Source organism: Stegostoma tigrinum, chromosome 44 (assembly GCF_030684315.1).
Source record: "Stegostoma tigrinum isolate sSteTig4 chromosome 44, sSteTig4.hap1, whole genome shotgun sequence".
Lineage (NCBI taxonomy): Eukaryota > Metazoa > Chordata > Chondrichthyes > Orectolobiformes > Stegostomatidae > Stegostoma > Stegostoma tigrinum.
Genome location: NC_081397.1, coordinates 13,835,334 through 13,848,372, shown reverse-complemented (window position 1 = coordinate 13,848,372; position 13,039 = coordinate 13,835,334). Strand labels below are relative to the sequence as shown.

The 13,039-nt window shown below is 43.7% G+C and overlaps 1 protein-coding gene across 3 annotated transcripts; it reads left to right on the top strand.

Annotated features, from left to right (window-relative positions):
* The first annotated feature begins 2,238 nt into the window (after positions 1–2,238).
* LOC132207196 (zinc finger protein 239-like) lies at positions 2,239–11,795 on the top strand. 3 transcript variants are annotated; one of them, XM_059642411.1, is made up of 4 exons: positions 2,239–2,359; positions 3,724–3,773; positions 7,685–7,771; positions 9,296–11,795. In XM_059642411.1, exon 4 carries the CDS (start codon positions 9,393–9,395, stop codon positions 9,861–9,863), a length of 471 nt encoding a protein of 156 aa, XP_059498394.1. In that variant the 5' UTR covers positions 2,239–2,359; positions 3,724–3,773; positions 7,685–7,771; positions 9,296–9,392; the 3' UTR covers positions 9,864–11,795. The 3 variants fall into 3 exon arrangements, with proteins under 3 accessions (XP_059498394.1, XP_059498393.1, XP_059498395.1); XM_059642410.1 differs by having other exon boundaries at positions 7,685–7,785; XM_059642412.1 differs by lacking the exon at positions 7,685–7,771.
* The last annotated feature ends 1,244 nt before the right edge of the window (positions 11,796–13,039 follow it).

Genomic DNA, 13,039 nt, shown 5'->3' with positions numbered 1-13,039 from the left:
GAGGAGGGGATAAGTGAGAGGAAGAACAGGTTAGGCAGGCGGGGACGAGCTAGGCTGGTTTTGGGATGGAGTGGTGGGAGAGGAGCTTTTAAGCTTCTGAAATTCACTTTGATACCATTAGGCTGCAGGGTTCCCAAGTGGAATATGAAATGCTGTTCCTGCAACCTTCGGGTGGCATCGTTATGGCACTGCAGGAGGCCCAGGATGGACATGTCGTCTCAGGAATGGGAGGGGGAGTTCAAATGGTTTGTGACTGGGGTGTACATTTGTTTACTGTGGACCGAGCGTCGGTGTTGTGCAAAGCAACCCCCAAGCCTCTGCTCGGTTTCTCCAATGTAGAGGAAGCCACAGCGGATGCAGTATACCACATTGGCAGGTGAACATCTGCTTGATGTGGAAAGTCATCTTGGGGCCTGGGATGGGGGTGAGGGAGGTGGTGTGAGGGCAGATGTGGTACTTCCTGCAGTTGTAAGGGAAGGTGCAGGGTGTGGTGGGGTCGTATTCGGATTTACGGCTTACCCAATATGGTTAGGAAGCTTTTCCGTCGTGTCCAGTGCTCCCCACGCCGTCCCGAATTGTTAATCGTCCTACAGAAGCGACAGAAACCGCTTGTCCATCACCGTGGTGGATCTCGTGCATGCTCTATTCACACGTAGTACTGCGCCCGTGCACTGTTCTCCTTTTCCACAAGCAGATGGTGAGGAGGTGGTGGTGTTGGACCGGGGTGGACAATGTCTGAAAGCGCACAACATCAGGTGATAGACCAACATTCTCTCTCTCTGTCACACTCACGTGAATCTATGGGGTGAATTTGTATTTGCAGGGACATTCAGTTTTGTTCAAAAAGCAAATAATCTATTGATAGTCAGTCAAAATGGTGTTTTGTAAATTCCTGCTTGAGAAATAAAAACCAGTTTGACTCCAAAGTAAAACAGAAACAGATTCTGAACAAGGTCTCACTACTGATGTGCACTGTCCGACCAAAAATGTTACCCCCAAAAAAACCTTTAGTTCTCTCAGGGCAACAACGACAGGAATTCGGGGATTTACACGTACATATCAATCAATTTAAAACCTTCTTACTGATGAAAGATTTTACAGCATCTTGTTTCACACGGCCTCATCAGTGGTTTGACCCTTTGATCTTTTATCTCTGAAGAGATGGTCCCCACCGCCAAATATCCCGGGTACTTGAGGCACAATTGACTGTTGGCCCGACTGTCGTCTCGACGGGAGGATCGATTAGCTCAGCTTGCTGGATGACTGATCTCAGCATCGTCGGCTTAATTCTTGAAAAATCTGAGTTTACCATTGCTTTGCAACGTCCCCATTGCCAGATTCGCGGCGACCCCCTTATTTAAGTGAGCAGCCTGAAACTCCAGTTGGACTATGGCGACTTTGCCTTTTTATTGAGTCAGTCTTGTTGTTATGCAATATAGAATGGAGCCGAGGGAAAACAAAACACTTAAATAAAATAAAGAACTGCAGATGCTGGAACTCTGAAACAAAAAGCTGATGAATGTGGGACTTTTTTTGTCCTCGCTGTTTAACTGGTTAAACTGTTCTCCATTTATCTCAAAGCTATGTCGGTCATGATGAATTTAAGTGACTTTGTCATATCTTAATGTAATGATTTGAGATAAACGTCTGTAAACTTTCACTTTCAAATAAAAGGAGTTTGCAAATGACATCACTCTCAGTACAGGGTAGAAATTCAGAACACAATTTTTTTCTCTCTTATTTTGCCCCTCCTGCTGTCCCAAAGTTGTAAATGCTGGCCACACGCACGTCCATTCCTCTTTGGGGTGAAATCCATATCTATTGTTTCCTTCCTCAATTCCCAGATTTCTTCCGACTCCCAACTCTTCTGCTTCTCTCCATTACTGCAGTTCCTATCTGTTCACAGAAAATCAAACAAGTGAGAGTTTGAGGCTTGCAACGAATTCTGTGCAATTATACAAGGAACTATTCAGGCCTCACTTGGAATGCACTGAATGTTTATGCGTTTGTTATATGAGAAAACAAATCAGAATGGCACATATGCCATTTCCCTAAAAGAAACATTAGAACTGGAAATCATACAATTAACTGAGTTAACAGAACCAGCCAAGTAACATCCTGTGCGTACAATAGTCAATGGCGGCACAGCTACCCAGAATGCCAAAGAGCATTAAATGTTCCCTAGTCACAGGACAGGAAAATGTGCGCCGGCGCAGTGCCATGTGTGACTGGACTTTGTGCAGGGTGATAGCGATGGAGGAGCGTTGGTTCAGGCGGCTCTTGGACCGTTAACAAACGGACAGAACGACGGGGCCGCTGCATTCAGCATATGGACGGAAAAGCTTCGTAAAGATGTTCGGTAAGCTGTAAACCCCAGCACGACCTTCTGATGCTTCCGTTTGTCGCCAATGCCGGAGTTTAAAGTTGAATTGATGGCCGCCATTTCGTTTGATAATGACGGGCGGTGGGGCGCAGGTGCGGCGGCAATGTTTGTTGGGGGAATGCGCTCGCGGTGCCGCCATGTTTTTAGGGGGCAACATTGTTCCTGACTGGAAGGAGTTTACCACCAATTGCTTAAAATGAGGATAACTCTGATGCTGCTTGGCCTGCTGTGTTCATCCAGCTCTACACCTTGTTATGCCAGTTTATTATCTGAATGGTTATGGATTTGAGAAGGGACACCAGCTTGTGAAGGTAAGCATGTATGCACAGCAGGCGGTGAAGATTGCAGATTGTATGTTAGCCCTCACAGTGAGATGATTTGAATACAGAAGCAAGACTGTTGTGCTGGAATTGCACAGGGTCATTGTGAGACTGAGGGAGCATCCGATAGAAATGTATAAAATTTAGAGTCCTATAAGATATATGCAGAAAAGATGTTCCCAATGACTCGGGGGGGGGGGGGGGGGGTCTAGAACCAAGGTTCGAGGTTGAAGGATGCAGTGTAGGACCAAAGACTAAGATGAACATAAATATCTTCACCCAGGGAGTGGTGAGCTTGTGGAATTCTCTCCCACAGCAAACAGTTGAGGCCAAAACATAGGACTGAAGTGTTCAAAGAGAAAGAAGGAACAGGGTACTAAGTTGCATGTTTGGCCATGATCATTCAAATGTTGAAGCTGGAGGAAAGGGCTGAATGGCCTTCTCCTGATGTTAGTTTCTCTGACTGTATTGATGACGCATGAAGTAACTGGTGCAAGAACTATTCCAAACATCAACTGGGGTAGTCATAGTGTGAAAGGTTTAGAGGAAGTGGAATTCTTAACATGCATCCATGGCAGCTTTTGAAGCCAGTATTGAGAAGATCCCACATGAGAGGGAATGGTACTGGACTTAGTTTTAGGTAATTGAAGCTGAGCAAGTAGTTGAAATATCAGTGAGGGAATCAGTTGTAGACATTGATCATAACTCTGTTAGATTCAAGATTGTCTTGTACTGGACAAGTGGTGAGCGGTGAGGTCATTGTTTCTGACTGGCACAGCCTGAATGGGCTGAAGGGCCTTTTTCTTTGTGTGTGGACCTCGACGACTGTTGTAACTTTTATACTGTTATCACCCCGCTGTGTCCTTTTATTCACTTTGGGGCAATGAGTTTTTTGAATGCAGTCTTGCAACTAAAATCCCCGATCCCTCAAACCGTTCTGATAAAGCCATCGCCCACTCTGTGGGGAATTTCCTCAAATGTGGGATTTTTCTGACTCTGGTGTTTCTGCTATCTTTACAGGTGCCGGCTCCAGCGGGAGATTTCCAAATTGCAGACGGTGAAATTATTGAGTGAGTAACTTTGACCATTCTTTTACAATTTTGAGGTTTTTGGTGAGTGCCAGTTATATCTGGGACGATGCATACGGTCGCTTTGAAATCAATCCTTGATGGGATGCCTGGTAACTTGCCAAGCTGGACCCAAAATTGGCTCAGTACTGGGAAACAGAGGGCGATGGTAGAAGGCAGTTTGTGTGACTGGAATGCAGTGTGCTGTGACATACCACAGGGATCAATGTGTTTTCGTGATATTTGTACGTGAAGTAGATAAGACTTGAGAGAGATGATGACTAAGTTTGTGAATGACACTAAAATTAGTCGGGTGTTTGACAGTGAGGAGACAGGTGTTGCGTGACTGGAACATATGAACAGATTGGTCAGAAGACAGATTAGTGGCAGTTGCAGTTTAACCCTGATAAATGGGAGGTGATGCACTTTGGCAGAAGGAACAAGACAAGGGTGTACTCAATGAATGGCAAAACGTTAGGAAGCTCAAATGAGCAAAAGGATCTTGTGTGCTCATCCACATACTCCTGAAAAATATAGCAGGACAAATCAATTCATGCAGTTAAGAGCATATAAGGGATGCTTCCCTTTATGGATCATTGCATAGATTTCAGGAGTAGGGTGTTATGAAGCAGTGGAGGGTCGAACGTTCAGTTAATTAACCCAAAACTCAAGCCCCAATCTGATGTTATGGGAGTAGAGGTTCATTTCTAATGGTGTCCTTAACACCCAGAGAAGCTTGCTTTGTAATCTGTTAAAAGAATAGAACATTGAACATAGAACAGTACAGCACAGAACAGGCCCTTCAGCCCATGATGTTGTGCCGACCATTGATCCTCATGTATGCACCCCCAATTTTCTGTGACCATATGCATGTCCAGCAGTCTCTGGTTCAAAGAAAAGAAATCCCTGATCTCCACTGGAGAAGTCACAAGTAAAAGTAACAATTTATTTATTTAGCCCTAACAATAACCAAATTGTCAGAATTACTGACAAACAGAACAACTTTTGCCCCCACCCCACCCCATACACCAGGCACGATCTATTCCCTAACTGAACTGAATTCTCTTGGCATGCTGTCCAAAGAAACACAAGTCCCATGCATGATAAGCCCAATGAATAAGAATAATAAATTAAAACATAATCTCTCCAAGTTCGCATAGAATCTGTCTCTGGAACGCTCTTCCTTCTGTTCATCTCATGCCATATACACTTTTATACTGCTCATTCTGCTGTCAAGGATGTTTTCTCAGTGAAGACTCTTTGCTGGAAGTGCCGTGGTGATACCTTTTGTGGATCTGATGGTGCTTTCATTGACAGCTTCGTGATTTCTTGTGTCAGCTGGGTGCTTATTTGTCAGATGGCAGTTGGCTCTCTGCCGATTTTCCAATTGTCCTCTTCATATATACCCTTGATGACCCGTCCATTTTTTTACAATTGCATTGGCTGCTCGGGTTATGAATTGGCTGTTTCCAGCTCATTGCCAAAACATCACAACAAGCCTAAGGATTTCAATTATGCAACCAATCAGTACATGCTTCCATTTTTGGTACTGCCTGAAATCTGCAGCTGTTTAGAGACCCATTTTCTGTATAATTCTCTAATCTTAGAAAAGCACTCTATCTTTTTTGTAACTTGCACACCCTTAACATTAACCGATTCTCTGTCCTCAGATACTGCCCGACCTGTTGTGATTTTTCAGCATTTTCTGTTTATTTCAGACTTGCAGCAGCAGCTACGGTATTTTGCTGCTCTTTTGATGATAAGTCCATAAGACAGAGGAGCAGAACCAGAGTCTGCAGTCAGTCATGGCTGATACATTTCTCAACTCCATCTAGGCCTTCCTCCCAGAACCAAGTCAAGAAACACACACTGATGAATTAAAAGGCCATTTCTAACAGGGTGGGTGGTGGTCATATTGTGGCCTATGGGTTCCTATTATTTGAGTCACACAGAATCACTGATTACAGTGGAGAAGGAGGCTACTCTGTCCATTATGCCTGTGCTGGCCTTTCTCCAAAAGCAAATCAGTGATTCCTATTATTTGCCCTTTTGTTTCGTCTTCAGGGGCTTTTTCCAGTTAGCTTTTGTAAGTCTTTGTATCACATTGAGCTGGAGTGGTGATGAATGAGAAGTGGCTGAGTTTACCCCGAGTCCTTTCAAAGCCAGCTGGGCCCTACAACTTCCAGCGTGAATTTGTCAAAGGGAGCTGGACACTACAGAAGATTGGGTTGCTTAACACTCCAGACAGTGTATAACAAAAGAAATGGCTTGGCGAACAAATATTCTGCAGTTGTTTCAGAAACATGGGTGTTAACTTTCCAAAATGCATCAGATTCTGGAAAGTTTCTGTCTCACTGCAAAACAACAGACACAACCTCTGTATTGAAGAGCTGAGGAAGGCAGACAACAGGAAAATACAGGCCAGTTAGGGTGATCTGTCATGGAGGGAATGAGAATCAATTATTTGGCGGTATTATCACCAAACTATTAATCTGGGGACCTGGGTTCAGATCCTGCCATGGCCGGTGGTAGAAATTGAATTGAATAAAACTCTGGCTTTAAGTTGAACAATGGTCAAGAATCCATTGCTGATTTTTTGGAACAAAACCATCTGGTTCGCTAAGGTCCACTGGGGAAGAAAGCTGCCATCCTGAACTGGTCTGGTTTACGTGTCCAGACCCACAGCAATGTTGACTGTTAACTGCCTTCTGGGCAGTTTATGGATGACAGTGAATGCTGGCCTAACCAGTGCCGCCCACCACCTCTGCATGAATTTGAAAAAAAAACTGAAGAAATAAGTGAACAAAAGGATTTAAATGTGCTTAGAAAGATAAAGACTGATTAGGGAGAGCCAGCATGGCTTTGTGCATTGGAAATCGTGTCTCAGTCTGTCAGTTGTGTTATTTTTTTTGAAAATGTGGCAAAGAAGATTGAAGGTCGGGCAGTAGACATTGTGTATATGGACTTCAGCAAAACACTTGACAAGGTTCCGCATGGTAGATTGGTTAGCAAGGTTAGATCACATGGAATACAGGAAGCACTAGCCAGTTGGAATCAAATATGGATTCAGGGTATGAAACAGAGTGTGGTGGTGGAGGGTTGTCTTTTGAACTGGAAGCCTGTGACCAGGTGGTGTGCCATAAGAATCAGTTCTGGGTCCACTGCGTTTAGTAATTATCCAAATGATTTGCATGTGATGGTATAGCTCATAGGTTTGTAGATGACACCAACATTGGTGGTGTATGGACAGTGAGGAAGGTGATCTTCTCTGAGTAGTTTGGGATCTTGATCAGTGGGCTGAGGAGTGGCAGATGGCGTTCAGACAAATGAGCGGTGTTGCATTTCAATAAGGAAAATCAGGGCAGGATTTAGACAGTTAATGGTCGGGCCCATGGGAGTGTAGCTGGACAAGGGGATTAGGGTTGCAGGTGCAAAGTCCCTTGAAGGCGGAGTTGCAGGTAGACAGGGTGGTGAAGAAGGCATTTGGTACGCTCGCCTTCATTTGTCACTGCATTGAGTTATTGGAGTTGGGATGTCATATTGCGACTGTACAGGACACAGTTAGAATACTGTATTCTGTTCAGGTCTCCCTGCTATGGGAAAGAAGTTGTGAATCCTGAAAGCGTTCAGAGATGATTCACAGGGATATTGCCGGTATTGGAGTGTTTGGGCTGTGGGATGGGGCTGGAAAGGATGGGGCTTTTCTTCCCTGGAGCAGTGGAGGTTGAGTTGTGAGGCTTGCCGCATCAACGGCCGTCCCAGGCAGTGCACTCCAGACTTGCACCACCCTTTAGGTGAAAAATGTTTTCCTCCATTCCCCTGTAAAATTCTTGCCTTTCACTGCAAAATGATGCCCAGTGTTATTCACCCTTCATCTAAGGGAACAATTACTTCTTTGTGTTTCTCCAATTTAGTGGAATTCTTTGAGGAGTGACTTGTGCTGTGGATAAAGGGAGCCTGATGATCTCTTGTTCTTGGCTTTCCTGAAGGCATTTCACAAGGTACCATGGAAAAGGTGACTGTTTTGCGTGGGAGCTACTGGTTTAGTGGTACATACCGGCCTGGATACTGGATTGGCTGGATGATAGAAAACCGAGAATACCCATAAATGGGTGTGTTTCAGATTGTCAGAATGTGATGAGTGGGGAGCCACAGGGCTCTGCTGAACCTAAACCTTTTGCAGTTTATATCAATGACTTGGACGAGGGAAATGAAGTCATGGTAGGTACACTTTGTGTTGCTACAAAGCTATCAGGAAAGGTGGCTGTGAAGACTTAATTTCCCGACATCAGTTTGCAGCCTTTTTGAATGAATATTTCAGGTGATCTATGATATAACAAAATGTGAAATTGTTTGCTTGAGGGTAAAAATGAGAGAAGACAGGTGCAGAATCTTTTGGGGTTTAGATATCAAGGGGATCTGGTGTGAAATACACAAAAGATTGGGATATAATTAACAAGTGAAGATGAAGGCTCATGGAATGTTCTTGTTTATCATGAGTGGAATCGAATAGCAAAGTAAGGATTTGATAATTCAGTTGTACAGGGAATAAGTGAAACCGCACCTCCATGACTGTGTGCCGTTCTGGTCTCATTATTGAAGGAAGGATGTAAATGCGGTGGAGATTCAATAGACTGATACCTGAATGAGTGGAGATAGTAGGAACTGCAGATGCTGGAGAATCTGAGATAACAAGGTGCAGAGCTGGATGAACACAGCAGGCCAAGCAGCATGAGAGGAGCTGGAAGGCTGATGAAGGGTCGAGGACTGAAACGTCAGCCTTCCTGCTCCTCTGATGCTGCTTAGCATGCTGTGTCCATTGAGCTCTACACCTTGTTATCCCTGAAGAGTGGGTTGTCTTCTGAGGATATTTTGGACAGCCTGGGGAATGCTCACGTGTTCAGAAGAGTGAGGTGTGACTTGCCTCATGTTTAATAACCTGAATGGGTTTTGACAAGGTGAATGTGGACATATTTTCTCCTCAGGCTAAGTCCAGAATGGGGGAAGACGGCTTTATCATGAGAGGAGTTCTTTATACAAGATTAGTGTGACTTTGGAACCCTCTGCCTCAAAAGACAGTCGAGACTGGATCATTGTGTGGAGCTGGATGAACACAGCAGGCCAAGCAGCATCTTAGGAGCACAAAAGCTGATGTTTCGGGCCTTGACCCTTCATCCAGCTCCACACTTGGTTATCTCGGATTGTCCAGCATCTGCAGTTCCCAGTATCTCTGAGACTGGATCATTGAACATTTTTAAGGCAGAGGTGGGTAGATACTTGTAGATACTTGTTCAGCGAGGGAATCAAAAGTTATTGGGTGTAACTAGAAATTCAAAACATGATCTTATCGGTCATCGTCGTATTGAATGATGGAACAGGCGGGAGGGCCCGATAGTTCATATGTTAGCCGTTGTGTTCATACATTTGACATGGAGCCAAATGCGATACTGGGACAGATGCATGACTTTGTATTTTTATGGGGAGACTCTCACTTCCATTAATTCTGTTCTAAATCAATTCCACAGGATATTAGAAGGAGATAATTTACAGTCGGGAAACTGCAACCGATCAGGATTTCAGTGTCCCAATTTGGTGTAACCTGAATCTCGTTGGGTTTTGAACATGGAAGGAGAATACACTGTTGACAGCGGTGAGAAACTGTACATGTGTGACGTGTGTGCACGAGCATTCAGCCGATCATCTGACCTCTCGAAACATAAACGGAGTCACAAGGAGAAACTGTGGAAATGTGGGGACTGTGGGAATGGATTCAGATCCTCGACTGAACTGGAAATTCATCGGCGCAATCACACTGGGGAGAAACCATTCTCCTGCTCTGAATGTGGCAAGGGATTCAGTCAGAAATCCCACCTGCAGAGACACCAGCGAGTTCACACTGGGGAGAGACCATTCTCCTGCTCTGAGTGTGGGCAGGGATTCACTAATTCCTCCAACCTGTTGATACACCAGCGAGTTCACACTGGGGAGAGGCCGTTCATCTGCTGTACGTGCGGCAAGGGATTCACTTTGGCTTCCAGCCTCCAGACTCATCAACGAATTCATACTGGGGAGAGGCTATTCACCAGCTCCTAGTGTGGGAGGGGGATTCCCTGACACATGTAGCTTGATGACACATTGGTGAATTCACACTGATGAGAGAGTGTTTACCTGTTCCTACTGTCGGACAGTGTTGAGTCAATTCACATAAACGACTGTACATCAGCAGACTGCCTGTGGAGAAGCTGAGTGAGGGGATTCACTGAATCTGCCACCTTTTGGACAGTTCACACTGGGGAGAGGCTGTTCACTTTCTCTGTGTCAGGGAAGGGATTCATTGAGTTATGAAAACTGCTGAAATGTCAGTGAGATCCTGAGTAACTGCTGTGATGAAGGATGTATAATTTATATAAATTCCAGTTTGGAAGTTGGCTTTTATAATAGTGACACTGAATTTGGTTCATTTTCTGAAAGCTTTCTTTGAAAGAAAAAGTGTGAATCCTTGTGAAACAGTGACCTTCCTCCAGCACTGCTCAGAATGCAAGTGGCTGTGGAGCCCCATGTGGAGTGAATGGGAAATAGTTTAGACTCTTGTTGATTTGCAATGGATGAGCAAACATCAAAGGACATCATCTTGTTTTCAGTTCAGAGTAATCAAGGATTGATTTTTCTTTATAAACCCAAGGTTAGAAGGTATTTTGGGGATAATGGGAACTGCAGATGCTGGAGAATGCAAGACAACAAAATGTGAGGCTGGATGAACACAGCAGGCCAAGCAGCATCCCAGGAGCACAAAAGCTGACGTTTCGGGCCCGAAACGTCAGCTTTTGTGCTCCTGGGATGCTGCTTGGCCTGCTGTGTTCATCCAGCCTCACATTTTGTTGTCTTAGAAGGTATTTTGTTTAGTTTGGAGATAGGACTAAGATCAGAATCAAGTTTAACCTGTCTACTTTATAGAGCTCAGAATAATTCACTAGAAACAAAAGAACAAAAAGTTACCTGAGTAGAACTTCTGAGGAGGGTTTGGTTTGAGCTGTGAAGGTATTAGAAGCGGAAAATGTTTATACTCTCAAATTTCAGAGAATTCATGAAAGAAAATTCCATAGTTCACAGGATGTGTTTGGGCCAAACCAGTTCAGATATAATTTAGAGATTTAATATTTGATGTAATTTCTCTGGATTTAAACCTGTGTTAAGAAATGCGGACACACAGTTGCAGCAGGTAATCAGGAAGGCTTGTGGAACAATGGCACTTTAAATCTCCAACTCTCTTGAAATAAAGTTGGGATGTCTTCCTGCAACTGTACAAGGTGCTGGTGAGACCACATCTCGAATGCAGCGAATAATTTTGGCCCCCTTACGGAATGAAAGATATTATTTTATTGGAGGTCGTTCAGAGAATGTTCTCCAGGATATTCCCTTGTCTGGAGGGTCTGTCATGTGAGCAAAGGCTAAACTTCGTGGGAGTCTATTCACTGGAGTTCAGAAGAATGAGAAGTGATGAAACGTATTAAATTAGGCTTGAAAGGGTAAATGTTGAGAGGATTTTTCACTTGCTGTAAGAATCTCAGACCAAAGTGCATTGTCTCAGAACATAGGGCCACCACCAATTTAAGACAGATGAGGAGGAATTTCTTCTGTGGAGCGTTGAGAGCCTGTGGAACTTGTTGCCACAGAACAGGGAGGCAAAGTCGGGCCTAGTCTAAAATGAAGGCTGATGTAGATTCTTGAAGAATTATGGGAAAATTACAGGAAAGCAGCCGTGAAGAATGTCAGATCAGCCCTGATTCTGTACAATGGCAGAGCAGGCTCAAGGGGGGCCAAATGGTGCTGTTGAGAAATAGGTTGGGAGCATTGTTTTTCTCTCTGTTTTCGTCTTGTGTAATTACAATTTTTTTTTTGATTTTGCTGAAGAATCTCTGCAGCGTCACATGATTGACCACCATATTAACCAAACTAAAAGAGTAATCTCAAGTGGACATAGTCAGACACACAATTAAACTGTCACCCAATGTCCCAGAAGATGTGGAAATAAAGTGTCATCCAGTATAAAATAATAAATGAAATTCAATTCCACCTGATACTCGAGTTGTTCAATAATTTACCCCATATTTACTCACAGGAGCAAAGACTGTCAGAAGCAGAGTGAAACTCTTGGTTGCGTACCAGACTTAAGGTGGATTTTTACAGAAGAAATCCCTCCCTCTCCCAGAGAGCAGCTTGCAAAATGAATAAAGCTCAAACAGCCCTCCAACTCCATTTTAATTTAATCCCTACTTCCTGTCACGTTTTTCATGTTGTTATTGCCCTGGTCACATCGTGTTTTTGCTGGTGGTGAAAAGTCCAGCAGCTGTTTTGGTGTATCTCGGTTCAATTTGAAAGCCTCTCACTGACAGCAGAAAGCCTCATTTCCAGCATTCTACCACCAGGCAGGACCCCTGCAGAGAGTTACAAAATTAATAAAAAAACAGAAACATATAAAATGTATTTGCAGAACTCGGAGGGAAACAATTTTCTTTTACTTGCTGGCAAGGGATGGGACACTTGTTTGCTGGGTGTGAAACTCAGGGTTCGTATTCCACCAGGGTTTGAATCTCCTGCACTAATGGAGTATTAAAAAGGAACTTGAACACACAAGTAGCTGAAAAATGACACTCTGGTGTGTAATTTGCTCGTTCTCTAGATGCAGGGAAAATGGGATGCATCTGAGAATAAGGTGTGCATCGGGTCAGTGATCACTTGTTAATTTATGCAACATTTGTAAAAAACACAATGCACATTCCCAGAATCACAATGGTTTAACTGACCTAACCTGGATATGCTTCAAGTATTTATTCAGACAAAGCTTTCCCTGATATAATCTCCCCTATTTATATATAACTCTCATCCAGTTGTTGTCAGAATTATGATGGGAGAGCTGAAATGGCCATGTGAGGGACAAATGTATTGATGGTGCAGGGATAAAGTCAGTTTTTGTTTTGAATATCTGACTGTGCACAGGATCCCAGATCATAGCATGAGTTTTGAGATTGCTAAAACTGCTATGGTGTAAACAAGGAAAAGAAATGGAGCTAACTTCAGAAGGATGCAGGGATTCTGATAAAATGGACAACAAACCAATGGGTGGGATGTGAAATGGGTGCAGGGACAGTGAAAGTTCTGGTTTAATTTACGTTAAACTGAATCTGACATATGTGAAAAATAAGGCTGGAGTTCTGTCTTTTCAGGAAAGGCATGTTAAGAACTGTTTTATTCATTCTTGCTTTTTAGCA

Bases quoted from the DNA above. Each gene is read 5' to 3' on its own strand.
- LOC132207196 (XM_059642412.1), top strand. From the start codon at position 9,393: ATGGAAGGAGAATACACTGTTGACAGCGGTGAGAAACTGTACATGTGT.